Raw genomic sequence first — 27,331 nt, forward strand, 5'->3', positions numbered from 1 at the left:
GTGGATCTTGATGGTAATGCATTTTAGAAAAAGTTCTCAAAATCCTGAAACATTGATAGTATAGGCCAGGAGTAACTACCACACCACAAATGACGCACCATTATCCATAGGTGGCGCTACGGCCAAGCCCCAATTTTCCATTTACAAAGTGATGCCATTCGCATCCCATTTGTCCCAAAATTCTGAAATTCATTAGATATGCCTTATTTCTCATGAGGAACAAAAAAGCCTCAATAACCTATAACGGCCGCCATATTGGATGTTTTTGTACAATAAAGATTTAGGAAACACGTTTTTTTGCTACTTCTCCTACAATTCTTGTCCAATCTTCCCCAGAATTGGCAGGTATCATCGTCAGAGCAACCCTCACTGAATTCTTTAACAGATTTTTGAATTTCAAAACCGTTTGTCCGGTACAGCCAATCAAAATCGTCAACAAAGCAACCAAACAGGAAGTTGGATCAAATCTCAGCAAATCTTTGAAATATCAACACCAAACTTGGTGTGTCACGTGAAAGACACTACGTCATGTTCCCATGTAGGAAGGCAAATTAATATCTTCAAAAATGATTGAAATGAAGGAAATCAAATTTATTTCTAACGCTAAAATAATGCTTTACACATCCGCCAGTCAAAAAACTCTGATTCAATCACAAGTTCATGAAGACTTTTGAGAATGTTTAGTACACAAATCTCAGAAAAAGTTGACTGTAAGATGAAAAGTTGAATTTAGGTGAATATTTGAAAAATGCATGCTTGGCTAATTGTTAAGGAAATTTCCAATGAAATGTCTCCCCTGCTCCTCAGCACGCGCGCTCCACATTCTCACACACTCAGCCTTTCCCTTGACACACGCACAAGCTTGGCGAGACGCATACACAACATTTCAGGCAATTGTGGGCTGACCAAGCCCCACTCATTGCTTGGTCTTTAGCAAAGGACCATGTGGATCTTGATGGTATTGCATTTCCAATTTTGTATGCAATGGTAAAAAGTTCTCAAAATCCTGAAACATTGATAGTATAGGCCAAGAGTAACTACCACACCACAAATGGCCCAATATCACCCATAAGTGACGCTACAGGCCACGCCCTGGTACACAAAGATACAAGGCTTTCTGGAATGGGTAGGCTCACCAAGCCCCCTCCCTTCACTCCTTGGCTTGAATTAAAAGCCCTTGTGGATCTTGATGGTATTGCATTTCAGATTTGGTATCCCATTGGTAAGTCTGCAGCATGGATTTTTACAGTGACAATTTGTGAAGAATATAAATTTTTCAGTGGTTTGCAATGTTTGGAGGAATCCGCCATTGCTGCTTGCAGTTATATTTATTATTATTATTCTAGTTCCATGGGAGTCAATGGCAGCCCCTAGAACCCTTGGATAACTTTTTGTTAAATTTGGCACACTCATTAAGGACAGTTCTTTCTATACCTACACCAAGTTTCATGTATCCCATCAGACCACTCTAGCGCCACCAATGGGTCAAAGTTGGACTTGTGTTTACACATGCAACTTTTGAACCGTATAACTGATTTTCAAAAATGAGGTACCATTGGATTCCCTGGATCAAGACGAGTTCAACGCACCCTATGACGTCAATTTCCGGTTATATAGATTTTCCGCTATTTCCGGTTGTATCAAAAACCTTTGAAAGCCTACTCCTCCTACAATTTTTGTCTTATCTTCTTCAAAATGACCAGAGATGATCTTCAGACCAAGCCTCACAAAAGTTATCCCATGGCGTTTTGATTTTCTAAACCGTTTGTCCGGCACAGCCAATCAAAATCAGCAAAAAAGTAACTAAACAGGAACTTGGGTCAAATCTCAGCAAATCTTTGAGATATCAACACTAAACTTGGTATATCAGTAGACGACACTACAACATGTTACCATGTGCAAAGGCAACTTCATATCTCAAAAAATGATTGATATAAAGCAAATCGAATTTATCGCTAACGCTAAAATAATGCTTTACACATCCGCCGGTCAAAAACTGATACTTTGATTCAATCACAAGTTCATATGAAGATTCTTGAGAATGTTTAGTACACAAATCTGAGGAAAAGTTGACTGTAACATGAAAAGTCGATTTGTGGTGAATATTTGAAACATGCATGCTTGGCTAATTGATGACGAAATTTCCAATGAAATGTCTCCCCTGCTCTTCAGCGCGCGCGTGCTCCACATTCTCACACACTCAGCCTTTCCCTTGACACACACGCGGGCTTGGCGAGACGCATACACAACATTTCAGGCAATTGTGGGCTGACCAAGCCCCCACTCATTCCTTGGCTTGAAGTGAAGGCCCTTGTGGATCTTGATGGTAATGCATTTTAGAAAAAGTTCTCAAAATCCTGAAACATTGATAGTATAGGCCAGGAGTAACTACCACACCACAAATGACGCACCATTATCCATAGATGGCGCTATGGCCAAGCCCCAATTTTCCATTTACAAAGTGATGCCATTCGCATCCCATTTGTCCCAAAATTCTGAAATTCATTAGATATACCTTATGTCTCATGAGGAACATAAAAGCCTCAATAACCTATAACGGCCGCCATATTGGATTTTTTTGTACAATAAAGATTTAGGAAACACGTTTTTTTGCTACTTCTCCTACAATTTTTGTCCAATCTTCCCCAGAATTGGCAGGTATCATCGTCAGAGCAACCCTCACTGAATTCTTCAACAGATTTTTGAATTTCAAAACCGTTTGTCCGGTACAGCCAATCAAAATCGTCAACAAAGCAACCAAACAGGAAGTTGGATCAAATCTCAGCAAATCTTTGAAATATCACTACAAAACTTGATGTTTCACGTGAAAGACACTACATCATGTTCCCATGTGAGAAGGCAAATTAATATCTTCAAAAATGATTGAAATAAAGGAAATCTAATTTATTTCTAACGTTCAATTAATGCTTTACACATTCGCTGGTGCAAAACTGATACTCTGATACAATCACAAGTTCATGAAGACTCTTGAGAATGTTTAGTACACAAATCTCAGAAAAAGTTGACTGTAAGGTGAAAAGTTGAATTTTGGTGAATATTTGAAAAATGCATGCTTGGCTAATTGTTAAGGAAATTTCTAATTAAATGTCTCCCCTGCTCCTCAGTGCGCGCGCTCCACATTCTCACACACTCAGCCTTTCCCTTGACACACGCGCAAGCTTAGCGAGACGCATACACAACATTTCAGGCAATTGTGGGCTGACCAAGCCCCCACTCATTGCTTGGTCTTTAGCAAAGGCCCATGTGGATCTTGATGGTATTGCATTTCCGATTTTGTATGCAATGGTAAAAAGTTCTCAAAATCCTGAAACATTGATAGTATAGGCCATGAGAAACTACCACACCACAAATGACCCACCATTACCCATAGGTGGCGCTACGGCCACGCCTCAATTGTCCATTTTCAAAGTGATGGCATTTCCACACCATCAGTCTAAAACGTCGGAAACTATACATGCCTTATTTATAATGGGAAACTATACAGTGGTGACCCATACAGTCCACCATGTACGGTGAACATTTTGAAAACGTACAAATATCTTCTTATGAACCATGACTCCAATTGACTAGAAATTTTGTTTGATGTGTAGGCCACACGTAGTTATGCTTGTTTGCTACCACAATAGCTATGGGAATAAGAGTGAATGCAATGAGGAGGTTATTGAAACGCAATACTCTGAGTTGGTGCATGTCAGTTTAGGCAGAGGTAGCTTTTTAAACCTCTACAGCCATGCCCCAATTTGCCTATATTCAAAGTGATGCCATTTGCATCCCATTTGTCCCAAAATTCTGAAATTCATTAGATATGCCTTATTTCTCATGAGGAACAAAAAATCCTCAAGAACCTATAACGGGCGCCATATTGGATTTTTCTGTACAATAAAGATTAAGGAAACACGTTTTTTCGCTACTCCTCCTTCAATTCAGGTGCAATCTTCCCCAGAATTGGCACACATCATCGTCAGAGCAACCCTCACTCATGTATTCAACAGATTTTTTATTTTCACAACCGTTTGTCTGGTACAGGTCCTCAACGCGCGCGTGCTCCACATTCTCACACACTCAGCCTTTCCCTTGACACACTCGCAAGCTTGACGAGACGCATACACAACATTTCAGGCAATTGTGGGCTGACCAAGCCCCCACTCATTGCTTGGTCTTTAGCAAAGGCCCATGTGGATCTTGATGGTATTGCATTTCCGATTTTGTATACAATGGTAAAAAGTTCTCAAAATCCTGAAACATTGATAGTATAGGCCAAGAGTAACTACCACACCACAAATGGCCCAATATCACCCATAAGTGACGCTACAGGCCACGCCCTGATACACAAAGACACAAGGCTTTCTGGAATGGGTAGGCTCACCAAGCCCTCTCCCTTCACTCCTTGGCTTGAAATAAAAGCCCTTGTGGATCTTGATGGTATTGCATTTCAGATTTGGTATCCCATTGGTAAGTCTGCAGCATGGAATTTTACAGTGACAATTTGTAAAGAATATACATTTTTCAGTGGTTTGCAATGTTTGGAGGAATCCGCCATTGCTGCTTGCAGTTATATTTAGGATTCCTCCGTAAGGAGGAAACCTATTGTTATTGTTAGTTTTATTATTATTATTATTATTATTATTATTATTATTCTAGTTCCATGGGAGTCAATGGCAGCCCCTAGAACCCTTGGATAACTTTTTGTTAAATTTGGCACACTCATTAAGGACAGTTCCTTCTATACCTACACCAAGTTTCATGTATCCCATCAGACCACTCTAGCGCCACCAATGGGTCAAAGTTGGACTTGTGTTTACACACGCAACTTTTGAACCGTATGACTGATTTACAAAAATGAGGTACCATTGGATTCCCTGGATGAAGACGAGTTCAACGCACCCTATGACGTCAATTTCCGGTTGTATAGATTTTCCGCTATTTCCGGTTGTATCAAAAACCTTTGAAAGCCTACTCCTCCTACAATTATTGTCATATCTTCTTCAAAATGACCATAGATGATCTTCAGACCAAGCCTCACAAAAGTTATCCCATGGCGTTTTGATTTTCTAAACCGTTTGTCCGGCACAACCAATCAAAATCAGCAAAAAAGTAACCAAACAGGAACTTGGGTCAAATCTCAGCAAATCTTTGAGATATCAACACTAAACTTGGTATATCGGTGGACGACACTACAACATGTTACCATGTGCAAAGGCAACTTCATATCTCAAAAGATGATTGATATAAAGCAAATCGAATTTATCGCTAACGCTAAAATAATGCTTTACACATCCGCCGGTCAAAAACTGATACTTTGATTCAATCACAAGTTCATATGAAGACTCTTGAGAATGTTTAGTACACAAATCTGAGGAAAAGTTGACTGTAACATGAAAAGTCGATTTTATGTGAATATTTGAAACATGCATGCTTGGCTAATTGCTAACGAAATTTTCAATGAAATGTCTCCCCTGCTCTTCAGCGCGCGCGTGCTCCACATTCTCACACACTCAGCCTTTCCCTTGACACACGCGCGGGCTTGGCGAGACGCATACACAACATTTCAGGCAATTGTGGGCTGACCAAGCCCCCACTCATTCCTTGGCTTGAAGTGAAGGCCCTTGTGGATCTTGATGGTAATGCATTTTAGAAAAAGTTCTCAAAATCCTGAAACATTGATAGTATAGGCCAGGAGTAACTACCACACCACAAATGACGCACCATTATCCATAGGTGGCGCTACGGCCAAGCCCCAATTTTCCATTTACAAAGTGATGCCATTCGCATCCCATTTGTCCCAAAATTCTGAAATTCATTAGATATGCCTTATTTCTCATGAGGAACAAAAAAGCCTCAATAACCTATAACGGCCGCCATATTGGATGTTTTTGTACAATAAAGATTTAGGAAACACGTTTTTTTGCTACTTCTCCTACAATTCTTGTCCAATCTTCCCCAGAATTGGCAGGTATCATCGTCAGAGCAACCCTCACTGAATTCTTTAACAGATTTTTGAATTTCAAAACCGTTTGTCCGGTACAGCCAATCAAAATCGTCAACAAAGCAACCAAACAGGAAGTTGGATCAAATCTCAGCAAATCTTTGAAATATCAACACCAAACTTGGTGTGTCACGTGAAAGACACTACGTCATGTTCCCATGTAGGAAGGCAAATTAATATCTTCAAAAATGATTGAAATGAAGGAAATCAAATTTATTTCTAACGCTAAAATAATGCTTTACACATCCGCCAGTCAAAAAACTCTGATTCAATCACAAGTTCATGAAGACTTTTGAGAATGTTTAGTACACAAATCTCAGAAAAAGTTGACTGTAAGATGAAAAGTTGAATTTAGGTGAATATTTGAAAAATGCATGCTTGGCTAATTGTTAAGGAAATTTCCAATGAAATGTCTCCCCTGCTCCTCAGCACGCGCGCTCCACATTCTCACACACTCAGCCTTTCGCTTGACACACGCACAAGCTTGGCGAGACGCATACACAACATTTCAGGCAATTGTGGGCTGACCAAGCCCCACTCATTGCTTGGTCTTTAGCAAAGGACCATGTGGATCTTGATGGTATTGCATTTCCGATTTTGTATGCAATGGTAAAAAGTTCTCAAAATCCTGAAACATTGATAGTATAGGCCAAGAGTAACTACCACACCACAAATGGCCCAATATCACCCATAAGTGACGCTACAGGCCACGCCCTGGTACACAAAGATACAAGGCTTTCTGGAATGGGTAGGCTCACCAAGCCCCCTCCCTTCACTCCTTGGCTTGAAATAAAAGCCCTTGTGGATCTTGATGGTATTGCATTTCAGATTTGGTATCCCATTGGTAAGTCTGCAGCATGGATTTTTACAGTGACAATTTGTGAAGAATATAAATTTTTCAGTGGTTTGCAATGTTTGGAGGAATCCGCCATTGCTGCTTGCAGTTATATTTATTATTATTATTCTAGTTCCATGGGAGTCAATGGCAGCCCCTAGAACCCTTGGATAACTTTTTGTTAAATTTGGCACACTCATTAAGGACAGTTCCTTCTATACCTACACCAAGTTTCATGTATCCCATCAGACCACTCTAGCGCCACCAATGGGTCAAAGTTGGACTTGTGTTTACACACGCAACTTTTGAACCGTATGACTGATTTTCAAAAATGAGGTACCATTGGATTCCCTGGATCAAGCCGAGTTCAACGCACCCTATGACGTCAATTTCCGGTTATATAGATTTTCCGCTATTTCCGGTTGTATCAAAAACCTTTGAAAGCCTACTCCTCCTACAATTTTTGTCATATCTTCTTCAAAATGACCAGATATGATCTTCAGACCAAGCCTCACAAAAGTTATCCCATGGCGTTTTGATTTTCTAAACCGTTTGTCCGGCACAGCCAATCAAAATCAGCAAAAAAGTAACCAAACAGGAACTTGGGTCAAATCTCTGCAAATCTTTGAGATATCAACACTAAACTTGGTATATCGGTGGACGACACTACAACATGTTACCATTTGCAAAGGCAACTTCATATCTCAAAAAATGATTGATATAAAGCAAATCGAATTTATTGCTCACGCTAAAATAATGCTTTACACATCCGCCGGTCAAAAACTGATACTTTGATTCAATCACAAGTTCTTATGAAGACTCTTGAGAATGTTTAGTACACAAATCTGAGGAAAAGTTGACTGTAACATGAAAAGTCGATTTTATGTGAATATTTGAAACATGCATACTTGGCTAATTGTTAAGGAAATTTCCAATGAAATGTCTCCCCTGCTCCTCAGCGCGCGCGCGCTCCACATTCTCACACACTCAGCCTTTCCCTTGACACACGCGCAAGCTTGACGAGACGCATACACAACATTTCAGGCAATTGTGGGCTGACCAAGCCCCCACTCATTCCTTGGCTTGAAGTGAAGGCCCTTGTGGATCTTGATGGTAATGCATTTTAGAAAAAGTTCTCAAAATCCTGAAACATTGATAGTAAAGGCCAGGAGTAACTACCACACCACAAATGACGCACCATTATCCATAGGTGGCGCTACGGCCAAGCCCCAATTTTCCATTTACAAAGTGATGCCATTCGCATCCCATTTGTCCCAAAATTCTGAAATTCATTAGATATGCCTTATTTCTCATGAGGAACAAAAAAGCCTCAATAACCTATAACGGCCGCCATATTGGATTTTTTTGTACAATAAAGATTTAGGAAACACGTTTTTTTGCTACTTCTCCTACAATTTTTGTCCAATCTTCCCCAGAATTGGCAGGTATCATCGTCAGAGCAACCCTCACTGAATTCTTCAACAGATTTTTGAATTTCAAAACCGTTTGTCCGGTACAGCCAATCAAAATCGTCAACAAAGCAACCAAACAGGAAGTTGTATCAAATCTCAGCAAATCTTTTAAATATCACCACCAAACTTGGTGTGTCACGTGAAAGACAGTACATCATGTTCCCATGTGAGAAGGCAAATTAATATCTTAAAAAATGATTGAAATAAAGGAAATCTAATTTATTTCTATCTAACGCTAAAATAATGCTTTACACATCCGCCAGTCAAAAAACTCTGATTCAATCACAAGTTCATATGAAGACTCTTGAGAATATTTAGTACACAAATCTGAGAAAAGGTTGACTGTGAGATGAAAAATAGATTTTTGGTGAATATTTGAAACATGCATGCTTGGCTAATTGCTAATGAAATTTCCAATGTAATGTCTCCCTCTGCTCCTCAGCGCGCGCGCTCCACATTCTCACACACTCAGCCTTTCCCTTGACACACGCGCAAGCTTGACGAGACGCATACATAACATTTCAGGCAATTGTGGGCTGACCAAGCCCCCACTCATTGCTTGGTCTTTAGCAAAGGCCCATGTGGATCTTGATGGTATTGCATTTCCGATTTTGTATGCAATGGTAAAAAGTTCTAAAAATCCTGAAACATTGATAGTATAGGCCAAGAGTAAGTACCACACCACAAATGGCCCAATATCACCCATAAGTGACGCTACAGGCCACGCCCTGATACACAAAGATACAAGGCTTTCTGGAATGGGTAGGCTCACCAAGCCCCCTTGCTTCACTCCTTGGCTTGAAATAAAAGCCCTTGTGGATCTTGATGGTATTGCATTTCAGATTTGGTATCCCACTGGTAAGTCTGCAGCATGGATTTTTACAGTGACAATTTGTAAAGAATATAAATTTTTCAATGGTTTGCAATGTTTGGAGGAATCCGCCATTGCTGCTTGCAGTTATATTTATTATTATTATTCTAGTTCCATGGGAGTCAATGGCAGCCCCTAGAACCCTTGGATAACTTTTTGTTGAATTTGGCACAGTCATTAAGGACAGTTCCTTCTATACCTACACCAAGTTTCATGTATCCCATCAGACCACTCTAGCGCCACCAATGGGTCAAAGTTGGACTTGTGTTTACACACGCAACTTTTGAACCATATGACTGATTTTCAAAAATGAGGTACCATTGGATTCCCTGGATCAAGCCGAGTTCAACGCACCCTATGACGTCAATTTCCGGTTATATAGATTTTCCGCTATTTCCGGTTGTATCAAAAACCTTTGAAAGCCTACTCCTCCTACAATTTTTGTCATATTTTCTTCAAAAAGACCAGAGATGATCTTCAGACCAAGCCTCACAAAAGTTATCCCATGGCGTTTTGATTTTCTAAACCGTTTGTCCGGCACAGCCAATCAAAATCAGCAAAAAAGTAACTAAACAGGAACTTGGGTCAAATCTCAGCAAATCTTTGAGATATCAACACTAAACTTGGTATATCAGTAGACGACACTACAACATGTTACCATGTGCAAAGGCAACTTCATATCTCAAAAAATGATTGATATAAAGCAAATCGAATTTATCGCTAACGCTAAAATAATGCTTTACACATCCGCCGGTCAAAAACTGATACTTTGATTCAATCACAAGTTCATATGAAGATTCTTGAAAATGTTTAGTACACAAATCTGAGGAAAAGTTGACTGTAACATGAAAAGTCGATTTGTGGTGAATATTTGAAACATGCATGCTTGGCTAATTGATGACGAAATTTCCAATGAAATGTCTCCCCTGCTCTTCAGCGCGCGCGTGCTGCACATTCTCACACACTCAGCCTTTCCCTTGACACACACGCGGGCTTGGCGAGACGCATACACAACATTTCAGGCAATTGTGGGCTGACCAAGCCCCCACTCATTCCTTGGCTTGAAGTGAAGGCCCTTGTGGATCTTGATGGTAATGCATTTTAGAAAAAGTTCTCAAAATCCTGAAACATTGATAGTATAGGCCAGGAGTAACTACCACACCACAAATGACGCACCATTATCCATAGGTGGCGCTACGGCCAAGCCCCAATTTTCCATTTACAAAGTGATGCCATTCGCATCCCATTTGTCCCAAAATTCTGAAATTCATTAGATATGCCTTATTTCTCATGAGGAACAAAAAAGCCTCAATAACCTATAACGGCCGCCATATTGGATTTTTTTGTACAATAAAGATTTAGGAAACACGTTTTTTTGCTACTTCTCCTACAATTTTTGTCCAATCTTCCCCAGAATTGGCAGGTATCATCGTCAGAGCAACCCTCACTGAATTCTTCAACAGATTTTTGAATTTCAAAACCGTTTGTCCGGTACAGCCAATCAAAATCGTCAACAAAGCAACCAAACAGGAAGTTGGATCAAATCTCAGCAAATCTTTGAAATATCACCACCAAACTTGGTGTGTCACGTGAAAGACACTACATCATGTTCCCATGTGAGAAGGCAAATTAATATCTTCAAAAATGATTGAAATAAAGGAAATCTAATTTATTTCTAACGCTCAAATAATGCTTTACACATTCGCCGGTGCAAAACTGATACTCTGATACAATCACAAGTTCATGAAGACTCTTGAGAATGTTTAGTACACAAATCTCAGAAAAAGTTGACTGTAAGGTGAAAAGTTGAATTTTGGTGAATATTTTAAAAATGCATGCTTGGCTAATTGTTAAGGAAATTTCTAATTAAATGTCTCCCCTGCTCCTCAGTGCGCGCGCTCCACATTCTCACACACTCAGCCTTTCCCTTGACACACGCGCAAGCTTAGCGAGACGCATACACAACATTTCAGGCAATTGTGGGCTGACCAAGCCCCCACTCATTGCTTGGTCTTTAGCAAAGGCCCATGTGGATCTTGATGGTATTGCATTTCCGATTTTGTATGCAATGGTAAAAAGTTCTCAAAATCCTGAAACATTGATAGTATAGGCCATGAGAAACTACCACACCACAAATGACCCACCATTACCCATAGGTGGCGCTACGGCCACGCCCCAATTGTCCATTTTCAAAGTGATGGCATTTCCACACCATCAGTCTAAAACGTCGGAAACTAAACATGCCTTATTTATAATGGGAAACTATACAGTGGTGACCCATACAGTCCACCATGTACGGTGAACATTTTGAAAACGTACAAATATCTTCTTATGAACCATGACTCCAATTGACTACAAATTTTGTTTGATGTGTAGGCCACACGTAGTTATGCTTGTTTGCTACCACAATAGCTATGGGAATAAGAGTGAATGCAATGAGGAGGTTATTGAAACGCAATACTCTGAGTTGGTGCATGTCAGTTTAGGCAGAGGTAGCTTTTTAAACCTCTACAGCCATGCCCCAATTTGCCTATATTCAAAGTGATGCCATTTGCATCCCATTTGTCCCAAAGTTCTGAAATTCAGTAGATATGCCTTATTTCTCATGAGGAACAAAAAAGTCTCAAGAACCTATAACGGGCGCCATATTGGATTTTTCTGTACAATAAAGATTAAGGAAACACGTTTTTTCGCTACTCCTCCTTCAATTCTGGTGCAATCTTCCCCAGAATTGGCACACATCATCGTCAGAGCAACCCTCACTCATGTATTCAACATATTTTTTATTTTCACAACCGTTTGTCTGGTACAGCTCCTCAGCGCGCGCCTGCTCCACATTCTCACACACTCAGCCTTTCCCTTGACACACGCGCAAGCTTGGCGAGACGCAAACACAACATTTCAGGAGAGTGTGAGCTGACCAAGCCCCCACTCATTGCTTGGTCTTTAGCAAAGGCCCATGTGGATCTTGATGGTATTGCATTTCAGATTTTTTATGCAATGGTAAAAAGTTCTCAAAACCCTAAAACATTGATAGTATAGGCCAGGGGTGGGCAAACTTTTTGACTTGCGGGCCACAATGGGTTTTCAAATTTGACAGAGGGGCCGGGCCAGGTGCATTTGGAGGGAGTGTTTGGGCCGGATATACTAAAGCATTAAATGTAGTGTGTGCAAACCTCATAGCACAGTAAGAACACTACAACCCAATTTATTAACTGTCTTTCAAATGTGAAAAATAGCCCTTATCAATTAATAAATTTGTCTCAAGGAATATGCAAGATATGACATTTACATACTATTTCGCAGATACTGGGATGAGGAAATGTAAATAGATTCAAATAACACACGCACTGTGATTTATTGTTCTAATTGCAGCTCCTGCGGTGCTAATTCGGGGTCTTGCGACAGGGGACAGGACACCAGTTGAAGTGACTTGTCAATTTTTTCAAAATCACAGAACCGACGGCAAAATTCTCTGTGCAGATCGTCCAGTGATTTGCAGTATTTCTTCGCATTTCGGGCGGCCTCTTTCTGCACGGCTAGTGTGGGGAAATGTGCGAAAGATTTGTTTGACATTTGCCTGGAGAATAAAACCAGCTTGGATTTGAAGGCTCTCACATTTGTGTACATGTCGTGCGCAAACTGATCTTTACCCTGTAGCTTCACGTTCAGCTCATTCATGTGTGAAAATATGTCCACAGCAAACGCAAAGTCACAAAGCCAGTTTGTGTCGCTCAGCTCGGGAAATTCTTCGGATTTCCCCATTAAATAAAAAAATGAGCGAATCTCGTCTTTGAGCTCCCAGACTCGTTGAAACACTTTCCCCAAACTTAACCAGCGGACGCGAGAGTGGTAAAGTAGGTCCTGGTGATCCGCATTAGTTTCTTCCAGAAACGTAATGAACTGACGATGATTAAGTCCCCTTGCTCGTATGAAGTTAACAAGTTTTACAACTGGATCCACGACGTGATTAAGTTGCAATACAGACTTACACAGAGACTCCTGATGAATGATGCAGTGAAGTAAAATAACATTCTGGTCAGGGTTTTCTTCTTTCACTTTATCCTGGATTCTTTTCAGCAGCCCGATGTTTTTTCCAGTTAAATTTGGCGACGGCTGATATTGTACTCTTTGAAAACCGCAACAGCTTCTTGGCATATCAGACATACAGCCTTTGATCGGACTTCAGTGAAGAAGTATTTTGTTGTCCACTCCTTATTAAACCCTCGGCATTCGCTGTCCACTTTCCTTCTCTTTGGTCCGCTCATTTTTACAGAAGGGCTTAATGGTGACGTGAAACGAAGTGAAAATTAAAGTGAAATAAAGAGAAATACGCGCCACTCCAACAACGGTCAATGTGTTTTGAGTGCGCCATCTATTGGGGAAAGGTGGGCATTGCAGGGAAAGGGGAAAAAAGAAGGTTTTTACTATAATTTGGACAAATTCGGCGGGCCGGATTAAAAAGCCTAACGGGCCGTACATGGCCCGCGGGCCGTAGTTTGCCCATGTCTGGTATAGGCCAAGAGTAACTACCACACCACAAATGGCCCAATATCACCAATAGTTGACGCTACAGGCCACACCCTGATGCACAAAGATACAAGGCTTTCTGGAATGGGTAGGCTCACCATAGACCCTGAAGCCGACGCCAAGTGCCACCAAGCGGTGCCATTTGAGTTTCAGCCAAAGCCAGCTAATATTTTGTAAGCCAAATTGAGCCACCATCTGATATTTTTTGGCTCAGCAAGATGAAATTATTTGCGTCAAACAATAATTATATCTATCACATACAGACATACACACACAAAAAATCAATGATAAACTAAATCAATTTTGCACACCGGATTCGCCACAGTCTTGTGCTCGTTGCTATGATACACAGGACTCACAGTGAATTGATGACCAATTAAAATTGTGCGTTTTCCGATAGTGATGATCATAGACATAGACAGTAAAATAAGCAATGCGTTTTTCTCTCACGCTGAGCTGAAATGGCGGAAACAACTAGAAAAGGTAATTGTTACTTGTTACATACTTTCTTAATTTCTATGTTGCATACTCAGACGTTTGTTAGATCTTCAGTTTTTGGAAGTAAGAATGCCGTTTTGTCAGGACTAGGGTTTTGTCGATATTTTTGTACTCTTTTAAAACTTGGAAATATTGAGATCTAGTAAATCAGTATAACATAAACATCTGTAGACATGAAGTGGCAGCTTCAGGCATTTGTAGCTGTTAACATTTTGGCGGCTGCAGCAGCCATTTAGGTTTTGGCTGAGCTGGCTAGCCAGCCAATAACTTCATCAGCCAGCCATTATTCTCAAAACAAATGGCTTCGGGGTCTAGCTCACCAAGCCCCCTCCCTTCACTCCTTGGCTTGAAATAAAAGCCCTTGTGGATCTTGATGGTATTGCATTTCAGATTTGGTATCCCATTGGTAAGTCTACAGCATGGATTTTTCTATACAGTGACAATTTGTGAAGAATATACATTTTTCAATGGTTCGCAATCTTAGGAGGAATCCGCCATTGCTGCTTGCAGCTATATTTAGGATTCCTCCGTAAGGAGGAAACCTATTGTTATTGTTAGTTTTATTATTATTATTAGGATTCCTCCGTAAGGAGGAAACCTATTGTTATTGTTAGTTTTATTAGGATTTCTCCGTAAGGAGGAAACCTATTGTTATTGTTAGTTTTATTATTAGGATTCCTCCGTAAGGAGGAAACCTATTGTTATTGTTAGTTTTATTATTATTATTATTATTATTATTATTATTATTCTAGTTCCATGGGAGTCAATGGCAGCCCCTAGAACCCTTGGATAACTTTTTGTTAAATTTGGCACACTCATTAAGGACAGTTCCTTCTATACCTACACCAAGTTTCATGTATCCCATCAGACCACTCTAGCGCCACCAATGGGTCAAAGTTGGACTTGTGTTTACACACGCAACTTTTGAACCGTATGACTGATTTACAAAAATGAGGTACCATTGGATTCCCTGGATGAAGACGAGTTCAACGCACCCTATGACGTCAATTTCCGGTTGTATAGATTTTCCGCTATTTCCGGTTGTATCAAAAACCTTTGAAAGCCTACTCCTCCTACAATTATTGTCATATCTTCTTCAAAATGACCATAGATGATCTTCAGACCAAGCCTCACAAAAGTTATCCCATGGCGTTTTGATTTTCTAAACCGTTTGTCCGGCACAACCAATCAAAATCAGCAAAAAAGTAACCAAACAGGAACTTGGGTCAAATCTCAGCAAATCTTTGAGATATCAACACTAAACTTGGTATATCGGTGGACGACACTACAACATGTTACCATGTGCAAAGGCAACTTCATATCTCAAAAGATGATTGATATAAAGCAAATCGAATTTATCGCTAACGCTAAAATAATGCTTTACACATCCGCCGGTCAAAAACTGATACTTTGATTCAATCACAAGTTCATATGAAGACTCTTGAGAATGTTTAGTACACAAATCTGAGGAAAAGTTGACTGTAACATGAAAAGTCGATTTTATGTGAATATTTGAAACATGCATGCTTGGCTAATTGCTAACGAAATTTTCAATGAAATGTCTCCCCTGCTCTTCAGCGCGCGCGTGCTCCACATTCTCACACACTCAGCCTTTCCCTTGACACACACGCGGGCTTGGCGAGACGCATACACAACATTTCAGGCAATTGTGGGCTGACAAAGCCCCCACTCATTCCTTGGCTTGAAGTGAAGGCCCTTGTGGATCTTGATGGTAATGCATTTTAGAAAAAGTTCTCAAAATCCTGAAACATTGATAGTATTGGCCAGGAGTAACTACCACACCACAAATGACGCACCATTATCCATAGGTGGCGCTACGGCCAAGCCCCAATTGTCTATTTACAAAGTGATGCCATTCTCATCCCATTTGTCCCAAAATTCTGAAATTCAATTAGATATGCCTTATTTCTCACGAGGAACAAAAAAGCCTCAATAACCTATAACGGCCGCCATATTGGATTTTTTTGTACAATAAAGATTTAGGAAACACGTTTTTTCGCTACTTCTATTACAATTTTTGTCCAATCTTCCCCAGAATTGCCAGGTATCATCGTCAGATTAACCCTCACTGAAATCTTCAACAGATTTTTGAATTTCAAAACCGTTTGTCCGGTACAGCCAATCAAAATCGTCAACAGAGCAACCAAACAGGAAGTTGGATCAAATCTCAGCAAATCTTTGAAATATCAACACCAAACTTGGTGTGTCACGTGAAAGACACTACGTCATGTTCCCATGTGAGAAGGCAAATTAATATCTTAAAAAATGATTGAAATAAAGGAAATCTAATTTATTTCTAACGCTAAAATAATGCTTTACACATACGGCAGTCAAAAAACTCTGATTCAATCACAAGTTCATGAAGACTCTTGAGAATGTTTAGTACACAAATCTCAGAAAAAGTTGACTGTAAGATGAAAAGTTGAATTTAGGTGAATATTTGAAAAATGCTTGCTTGGCTAATTGTTAAGGAAATTTCCAATGAAATGTCTCCCCTGCTCCTCAGCGCGCGCGCTCCACATTCTCACACACTCAGCCTTTCCCTGACACACGCGCAAGCTTGACGAGACGCATACACAACATTTCAGGCAATTGTGGGCTGACCAAGCCCCACTCATTGCTTGGTCTTTAGCAAAGGCCCATGTGGATCTTGATGGTATTGCATTTCCGATTTTGTATGCAATGGTAAAAAGTTCTCAAAATCCTGAAACATTGATAGTATAGGCCAAGAGTAACTACCACACCACAAATGGCCCAATATCACCCATAAGTGACGCTACAGGCCACGACCTGATACACAAAGATACAAGGCTTTCTGGAATGGGTAGGCTCACCAAGCCCCCTCCCTTCACTCCTTGGCTTGAAGTGAAGGCCCTTGTGGATCTTGATGGTAATGCATTTTAGAAAAAGTTCTCAAAATCCTGAAACATTGATAGTATAGGCCAGGAGTAACTACCACACCACAAATGACGCACCATTATCCATAGGTGGCGCTACGGCCAAGCCCCAATTTTCCATTTACAAAGTGATGCCATTCGCATCCCATTTGTCCCAAAATTCTGAAATTCATTAGATATGCCTTATTTCTCATGAGGAACAAAAAAGCCTCAATAACCTATAACGGCCGCCATATTGGATTTTTTTGTACAATAAAGATTTAGGAAACACGTTTTTTCTTTACTTCTCCTACAATTTTTGTCCAATCGTCCCCAGAATTGGCAGGTATCATCGTCAGAGCAACCCTCACTGAATTCTTCAACAGATTTTTGAATTTCAAAGACATTACATCATGTTCCCATGTGAGAAGGCAAATTAATATCTTAAAAAATGATTGAAATAAAGGAAATCTAATTTATTTCTATCTAACGCTAAAATAATGCTTTACACACCCGCCAGTCAAAAACCTCTGATTCAATCACATGTTCATAAAGACTCTTGAGAATGTTTAGTACACAAATCTAAAAAAAAGTTGACTCTAAGATGAAAAGTTGATTTTTGGTGAATATTTGAAAAATGCATGCTCTGCTAATTGTTAAGGAAATTTCCAATGAAATGTCTCCCCTGACCCTCAGCGCGCGCGCTCCACATTCTCACACACTCAGCCTTTCCCTTGACACGCGCAAGCTTGGCGAGACGCATACACAACATTTCAGACAATTGTGGGCTGACCAAGCCCCCACTCATTGCTTGGTCTTTAGCAAAGGCCCATGTGGATCTTGATGGTATTGCATTTCCGATTTTGTATGCAATGGTAAAAAGTTCTAAAAATCCTGAGACATTGATAGTATAGGTTAACAGTAACTACCACACCACAAATGGCCCAACATCACCCATAGGTGGCCACGCCCTGATGCACAAAGATACAAGGCTTTCTGGAATGGGTAGGCTCACCAAGCCCCCTCCCTTCACTCCTTGGCTCGGAATAAAAGCTCTTGTGGATCTTGATGGTATTGCATTTCAGATTTGGTGTCCCATCGGTAAGTCTGCAGCATGGATTTTTACAGTGACAATTTGTAAAGAATATAAATTTTTCAATGGTTTGCAATGTTTGGAGGAATCCGCCATTGCTGCTTGCAGTTATATTTAGGATTCCTCCGTAAGGAGGAAACCTATTGTTATTGTTAGTTTTATTATTATTATTATTATTATTATTATTCTAGTTCCATGGGAGTCAATGGCAGCCCCTAGAACCCTTGGATAACTTTTTGTTAAATTTGGCACACTCATTAAGGACAGTTCCTTCTATACCTACACCAAGTTTCATGTATCCCATCAGACCACTCTAGCGCCACCAATGGGTCAAAGTTGGACTTGTGTTTACACACGCAACTTTTGAACCGTATGACTGATTTACAAAAATGAGGTACCATTGGATTCCCTGGATGAAGACGAGTTCAACGCACCCTATGACGTCAATTTCCGGTTGTATAGATTTTCCGCTATTTCCGGTTGTATCAAAAACCTTTGAAAGCCTACTCCTCCTACAATTATTGTCATATCTTCTTCAAAATGACCATAGATGATCTTCAGACCAAGCCTCACAAAAGTTATCCCATGGCGTTTTGATTTTCTAAACCGTTTGTCCGGCACAACCAATCAAAATCAGCAAAAAAGTAACCAAACAGGAACTTGGGTCAAATCTCAGCAAATCTTTGAGATATCAACACTAAACTTGGTATATCGGTGGACGACACTACAACATGTTACCATGTGCAAAGGCAACTTCATATCTCAAAAGATGATTGATATAAAGCAAATCGAATTTATCGCTAACGCTAAAATAATGCTTTACACATCCGCCGGTCAAAAACTGATACTTTGATTCAATCACAAGTTCATATGAAGACTCTTGAGAATGTTTAGTACACAAATCTGAGGAAAAGTTGACTGTAACATGAAAAGTCGATTTTATGTGAATATTTGAAACATGCATGCTTGGCTAATTGCTAACGAAATTTTCAATGAAATGTCTCCCCTGCTCTTCAGCGCGCGCGTGCTCCACATTCTCACACACTCAGCCTTTCCCTTGACACACGCGCGGGCTTGGCGAGACGCATACACAACATTTCAGGCAATTGTGGGCTGACCAAGCCCCCACTCATTCCTTGGCTTGAAGTGAAGGCCCTTGTGGATCTTGATGGTAATGCATTTTAGAAAAAGTTCTCAAAATCCTGAAACATTGATAGTATAGGCCAGGAGTAACTACCACACCACAAATGACGCACCATTATCCATAGGTGGCGCTACGGCCAAGCCCCAATTTTCCATTTACAAAGTGATGCCATTCGCATCCCATTTGTCCCAAAATTCTGAAATTCATTAGATATGCCTTATTTCTCATGAGGAACAAACAAGCCTCAATAACCTATAACGGCCGCCATATTGGATGTTTTTGTACAATAAAGATTTAGGAAACACGTTTTTTTGCTACTTCTCCTACAATTCTTGTCCAATCTTCCCCAGAATTGGCAGGTATCATCGTCAGAGCAACCCTCACTGAATTCTTTAACAGATTTTTGAATTTCAAAACCGTTTGTCCGGTACAGCCAATCAAAATCGTCAACAAAGCAACCAAACAGGAAGTTGGATCAAATCTCAGCAAATCTTTGAAATATCAACACCAAACTTGGTAAGATGACTCGGAACCGTCTTCTGAGGATGTCCAATCAATTTGGTGTCATGTGATCGTGTCATGTGATCGGCGTGGCCGCAGGAACCAAAAATGTTTTTTGGCCAATAACTGTTGATTTGTTTGCCTTTAGTTCATGAAAACTCTTGAGAATGTTTAGTACACAAATCTCAGAAAAAGTTGACTGTAAGATGAAAAGTTGAATTTTGGTGAATATTTGAAAAATGCATGCTTGGCTAATTGTTAAGGAAATTTCCAATGAAACGTCTCCCTCTGCTCCTCAGCGCGCGCGCTACACATTCTCACACACTCAGCCTTTCCCTTGACACACGCGCAAGCTTGACGAGACGCATACACAACATTTCAGGCAATTGTGGGCTGACCAAGCCCCCACTCATTGCTTGGTCTTTAGCAAAGGCCCATGTGGATCTTGATGGTATTGCATTTCCGATTTTGTATGCAATGGTAAAAGTTCTCAAAATCCTGAAACATTTATAGTATAGGCCAAGAGTAACTACCACACCACAAATGGCCCAATATCACCCATAAGTGACGCTACAGGCCACGCCCTGATACACAAAGATACAAGGCTTTCTGGAATGGGTAGGCTCAACCAAGCCCCCTCCCTTCACTCCTTGGCTTTAAATAAAAGCCCTTGTGGATCTTGATGGTATTGCATTTCATATTTGGTATCCCATTGGTAAGTCTGCGGCATGGAATTTTACAGTGACTATTTGTAAAGAATATACATTTTTCAGTGGTTTGCAATGTTTGGAGGAATCCGCCATTGCTGCTTGCAGTTATATTTATTAGGATTCCTCCGTAAGGAGGAAACCTATTGTTATTGTTAGTTTTATTATTATTATTATTATTATTATTATTATTATTCTAGTTCCATGGGAGTCAATGGCAGCCCCTAGACCCCTTGGATAACTTTTTGTTAAATTTGGCACAGTCATTAAGGACAGTTCCTTCTATACCTACACCAAGTTTCATGTATCCCATCAGACCACTCTAGCGCCACCAATGGGTCAAAGTTGGACTTGTGTTTACACACGCAACTTTTGAACCGTATGACTGATTTTCAAAAATGAGGTACCATTGGATTCCCTGGATCAAGACGAGTTCAACGCACCCTATGACGTCAATTTCCGGTTATATAGATTTTCCGCTATTTCCGGTTGTATCAAAAACCTTTGAAAGCCTACTCCTCCTACAATTTTTGTCATATCTTCTTCAAAATGACCAGAGATGATCTTCAGACCAAGCCTCACAAAAGTTATCCCATGGCGTTTTGATTTTCTAAACCGTTTGTCCGGCACAGCCAATCAAAATCAGCAAAAAAGTAACCAAACAGGAACTTGGGTCAAATCTCAGCAAATCTTTGAGATATCAACACGTAACTTGGTATGTCACAAGGAAGACACTACAACATGTTACCATGTGCAAAGGCTATTTCATATCTCCAGAAATGGTTGATTTAAAGCAAATTGAATTTATCGCTAACGCAAAAATAATGCTTTACACATCCGCCGGTCAAAAACTGATACTTTGATTCAATCACAAGTTCATATGAAGACTCTTGAGAATGTTTAGTACACAAATCTGAGGAAAAGTTGACTGTAACATGAAAAGTCGATTTTATGTGAATATTTGAAACATGCATGCTTGGCTAATTGCTAACGAAATTTTCAATGAAATGTCTCCCCTGCTCTTCAGCGCGCGCGTGCTCCACATTCTCACACACTCAGCCTTTCCCTTGACACACGCGCGGGCTTGGCGAGACGCATACACAACATTTCAGGCAATTGTGGGCTGACCAAGCCCCCACTCATTCCTTGGCTTGAAGTGAAGGCCCTTGTGGATCTTGATGGTAATGCATTTTAGAAAAAGTTCTCAAAATCCTGAAACATTGATAGTATAGGCCAGGAGTAACTACCACACCACAAATGACGCACCATTATCCATAGGTGGCGCTACGGCCAAGCCCCAATTTTCCATTTACAAAGTGATGCCATTCGCATCCCATTTGTCCCAAAATTCTGAAATTCATTAGATATGCCTTATTTCTCATGAGGAACAAAAAAGCCTCAATAACCTATAACAGCCGCCATATTGGATTTTTTTGTTAACCCTTGGATAACTTTTTGTTAAATTTGGCACACTCATTAAGGACAGTTCCTTCTATACCTACACCAAGTTTCATGTATCCCATCAGACCACTCTAGCGCCACCAATGGGTCAAAGTTGGACTTGTGTTTACACACGCAACTTTTGAACCGTATGACTGATTTTAAAAAATGAGGTACCATTGGATTCCCTGGATCAAGACGTCAATTTCCGGTTATATAGATTTTCCGCTATTTCCGGTTGTATCAAAAACCTTTGAAAGCCTACTCCTCCTACAATTTTTGTCATATCTTCTTCAAAATGACCAGAGATGATCTTCAGACCAAGCCTCACAAAAGTTATCCCATGGCGTTTTGATTTTCTAAACCGTTTGTCCGGCACAGCCAATCAAAATCAGCAAAAAAGTAACCAAACAGGAACTTGGGTCAAATCTCAGCAAATCTTTGAGATATCAACACTAAACTTGGTATATCGGTGGACGACACTACAACATGTTACCATGTGCAAAGGCAACTTCATATCTCAAAAAATGATTGATATAAAGCAAATCGAATTTATTGCTCACGCTAAAATAATGCTTTACACATCCGCCGGTCAAAAACTGATACTTTGATTCAATCACAAGTTCATATGAAGACTCTTGAGAATGTTTAGTACACAAATCTGAGGAAAAGTTGACTGTAACATGAAAAGTCGATTTTATGTGAATATTTGAAACATGCATGCTTGGCTAATTGCTAACGAAATTTTCAATGAAATGTCTCCCCTGCTCTTCAGCGCGCGCGTGCTCCACATTCTCACACACTCAGCCTTTCCCTTGACACACGCGCGGGCTTGGCGAGACGCATACACAACATTTCAGGCAATTGTGGGCTGACCAAGCCCCCACTCATTCCTTGGCTTGAAGTGAAGGCCCTTGTGGATCTTGATGGTAATGCATTTTAGAAAAAGTTCTCAAAATCCTGAAACATTGATAGTATAGGCCAGGAGTAACTACCACACCACAAATGACGCACCATTATCCATAGGTGGCGCTACGGCCAAGCCCCAATTGTCCATTTACAAAGTGATGCCATTCGCATCCCATTTGTCCCAAAATTCTGAAATTCATTAGATATTCTCTTCTCCTGTCTGGCCCCCCAGTGGTGGAATCAACTCCCCACCTCCATCAGAGATACTGACTGTCTCTCCACCTTCAAGAAAAGGCTCAAGACGCACTTGTTCCGGGAGTACAACGGTACTTAGGAATTGTTCGCTTGACCCGATGTTAGGTTCCTCAAGGATCACAATGACTCTTGCTTAGAGACTTGTTGCTCTTGTGGTTAGTGGTAACTGTTTTAAATTTTTGTTCTCGCTGTGATATATTGTTTTTATTACTGTTGCTTGCTTTTTTCCACAGGTACACTTGCACTTATAGCGGTTCATGTTGTTTAATTGTAACTTGTTTAACTACATGCTCTTATGGTTCTTCCCTTTGGCACTTACTTTGGTTGTTCACAATGTGTGCTTCATGTTTTGGCTACTCGCGATGTTTTTTGGCTATCTTGTTGTTATGATCAGTGACCTATGCACTTTGTAAAGCTCTCTCTTGGAAGTTGCTTTGGATAAAAGCGTCTGCTAAATGAATAAATGTAATGTCTCCCCTGCTCCTCAGCGCGCGCGCTCCACATTCTCTCACACTCAGCCTTTCCCTTGACACACGCGCAAGCTTAGCGAGACGCAAACACAACATTTCAGGCAATTGTGGGCTGACCAAGCCCCCACTCATTGCTTGGTCTTTAGCAAAGGCCCATGTGGATCTTGACGGTATTGCATTTCCGATTTTGTATGCAATGGTAAAAAGTTTTCTAAATCCTGAAACATTGATAGTATAGGCCAGGAGTAACTACCACACCACAAATGACGCACCATTATCCATAGGTGGCGCTACGGCCAAGCCCCAATTGTCCATTTACAAAGTGATGCCATTCGCATCCCATTTGTCCCAAAATTCTGAAATTCATTAGATATTCTCTTCTCCTGTCTGGCCCCCCAGTGGTGGAATCAACTCCCCACCTCCATCAGAGATACTGACTGTCTCTCCACCTTCAAGAAAAGGCTCAAGACGCACTTGTTCCGGGAGTACAACGATACTTAGGAATTGTTCGCTTGACCCGATGTTAGGTTCCTCAAGGATCACAATGACTCTTGCTTAGAGACTTGTTGCTCTTGTGGTTAGTGGTAACTGTTTTAAATTTTTGTTCTCGCTGTGATATATTGTTTTTATTACTGTTGCTTGCTTTTTTCCACAGGTACACTTGCACTTATAGCGGTTCATGTTGTTTAATTGTAACTTGTTTAACTACATGCTCTTATGGTTCTTCCCTTTGGCACTTACATTTAGTCATTTAGCAGACGCTCTTATCCAGAGCGACTTACAGTAAGTACAGGGACATTCTCCCCCGAGGCAAGTAGGGTGAAGTGCCTTGCCCAAGACACAACGTCATTTTGCACGACCAGGAATCGAACTGGCAACCTTCAGATTACTATCCCGCTTCCCTAACCGCTCAGCCACCTGACTCCTGAGCGGTTAGGGAATTTGCACAAAAACCTTAATACATAAAAAAGTATAAAAGTGAGAAATGAGAAAAGTCATAGCACACATCTCCTGAAAGAGCTGAACGTTTTGATACAGAAATTGTAGGAATCGGTGAAAGTATGCAGGACTAGTTAACAGGGCTCTCAAGTGTCACGCATTGAGCTTGACAGTCACTCATTTCGGTCTTTTGTCACGCGCTCCCGCCACACATTGTATTTCTCACGCAGAAAAAAAATATTTATAATATATTTAATATGCCGCAGCACCCAACTAAAATTCCTCTGGCCGCGCCGCTCTCACTATGGAACCGGCAGGAATCAAGCGCGTCTCCCCTGGAGTTCTTAGTCGAGCCTGCCACTTATCAGCCAATCAAAAAAAAGAAAGGGTCTATACAATAGCCAATCGGAAAATAGCACCATTGTATCTGGGTAAGATTTAATGCAACAACCAATGGAAAAAAAGCATATCCTGTAATTTTTTGTGATTCTGCTACAACGTCTTCTGAAAGTTTTGTTCACCTACAAAGCAAAACACTGGAGCTCGAGCATCACTTTGAGCACAGTCATGATGTCCTGTTTTACTGTTACAACATATTCACAACCAGGGTTCTAAATTAACTTTTTTGAAAGTTACCAGCCAATTTGTAACTTTTTTGAAAGTTACCAGCCAATTTGTAACTTTTTTGAAAGTTACCAGCCAATTTGGCTGGTAACTTTCTAAAGTTACCAGCAAATCAGAATTTCCACTAGCCAAATTCTTTCCGGTGAAAATAAGAACAATTATGAGTTTCACTGAATGCATTTGATCATTTTATTAACATTGTTGGCATGAAAAACACAGAAAATGAAGTAAAATGAAGCACAGAAGTATGATGCAAGGGTATGTGAAATCACCAACACGTGACTAAGTAAGGACACGATTTATTGTAAATGGCTAAAACGTCCATTCGTGTCATGAGATTGACTCCTGCCCATGCATTTACAGTAACGTTTTGTCCTAAGCAGGCATTAATTAAACTGATCTAATATACTCTTTATTAAGAACAGTGTATTTACATTACACTAGACTGTGTCAGTAAGCAACACAATTTCCGCTTCCTGGGCACTATCCTCTCCCAGGACCTCAAGTGGGAACTGAACATCAGCTCCCTCACCAAGAAAGCACAACAGAGTATGTACTTCCTACAGCAGCTGAAGAAATTCAACCTGCCAAAGACAATGATGGTGCACTTCTACACAGCCATCATTGAGTCCATCCTCACCTCCTCCATCACCATCTGGTACGCTGCTGCCACTGCCAAGGACAAGAGCAGGCTGCAGCGTATCATCCGCACTGCTGAGAAGGTGATTGGCTGCAATCTGCCTGCCCTCGAGGACCTGCACACCTCGAGGACCCTGGGGCGAGCGAGGAAGATTGTGGCCGACTCCTCCCACCCTGGTCACTCCCTGTTTCAGTCACTCCCCTCCGGCAGAAGGCTGCGGTCCATCAGGACCAATACCACACGCCACAAAAACAGTTTCTTCCCTTCTGCTGTGGGCCTCTTCAACAAGGCCAAGGGTTCAACACTGACTTTCTGACTCAATGCCCTTAAAACACACTGCTTTTTGCACTGCACAATACAATCTTGTAATATTTGTATTTTTTGTAATTTGTATTTTTATATTGTAAATTACTGCAATTTTATTGTATAGTTTATTTTAATCTAATTCCACTTAGTATTGCTAGTTATGTACCCTTAGTATAGTTAGTCCTCATATTTCAATTTTTGATTCCTATATGTTTAATGTTGCACCTTCCTGCCAAAGCAAATTCCTTGTCTGTGCAAACTTTCATGGCGAATAAAACCCATTCTGATTCTGATTCATTTACATATAGTCATTTAGTAGATGCCCGTATCCAGAGCGACTTACAGTACAGGGACATGCTACACTACACTTCACTTTTTGTATTTTGAATTGTACATGAGCAGCAACAAATTATTTTACATATATGCAATCTTCATAAATATTAAGTAGGTATTTTTATATAAAATATACAGAAATATCAGTTGTAAAAATTACAGTTAATAAACGGACCCATCTGCAACCGATGCAAGCAAGCACACCCTACAATTTCCCCAGAAATTGTACCCTCTCTAGTTATTATTCTTCCGCCATGGTTTCCTATGGCAGGCCCTAGAAGCACTTGGTCGAAAGTTGTGAAATTTGGCACGCTCATTGGGGACAGTCCCCTGGTCCAATTCACAAAGTGTCATGTCTCATAATTGGGCACTAGCGCCACCAACGGGTCAAAGTTGGGAGTTTTATTTACATAAGTAACCTTTGAACCGCATGTCCGATTGTCAAAAATGAGGTACTGTTGTATTCCTTGGATCAAGCCGAGTTCAACGCACAACATGGCGTCAATTTCCGGTTATATAGATTTTCCGCAATTTATCAAAAACCAAAATCTTCTTCAAAATTACCAGAGATGATCTTCAGACCAAGCCTCACAAAAGTTATCGAAAATAATTGATCCTCACAACCGTTTGTGCGGTGCAGCCAATCAAATTCAGCAGAAAAGCCGCCAAACAGGAACTGAAGTCATATCTCAGCAAATATTTGAGATATCAACACTAAACTTGGTATGTCACGTGGAATACACTATAACATGTTCCCATGTGCAAAGGCAACTCTATATCTTCAAAAATGATTGAAATAAAGGAAATCAAATTCATCGCTAACGCTAAAATAATGCTTTACACATTCGCCGGTCCAAAAC

The 27,331-nt window shown here is 40.5% G+C and overlaps 2 protein-coding genes across 2 annotated transcripts in view; both read right to left on the bottom strand.

Moving 5' to 3' along the window:
- The window catches only part of mllt3 (MLLT3 super elongation complex subunit), a 135,627-nt gene that overhangs the window by 47,233 nt on the left and 61,063 nt on the right, over positions 1–27,331 (bottom strand). The window lies entirely within an intron of this gene.
- On the bottom strand, positions 12,543–13,343 carry LOC136967943 (general transcription factor II-I repeat domain-containing protein 2A-like). Its single transcript, XM_067261943.1, has one exon. The coding sequence runs from the start codon at positions 13,341–13,343 to the stop codon at positions 12,543–12,545; it is 801 nt and encodes a 266-aa protein (XP_067118044.1).

Source organism: Osmerus mordax, chromosome 23, assembly GCF_038355195.1.
Source record: "Osmerus mordax isolate fOsmMor3 chromosome 23, fOsmMor3.pri, whole genome shotgun sequence".
Taxonomy (NCBI): Eukaryota; Metazoa; Chordata; class Actinopteri; order Osmeriformes; family Osmeridae; genus Osmerus; species Osmerus mordax.

Coding starts and splice junctions, on each gene's coding strand:
- LOC136967943 (XM_067261943.1), bottom strand. CDS start 13,343: ATGCCAAGAAGCTGTTGCGGTTTTCAAAGAGTACAATATCAGCCGTCG.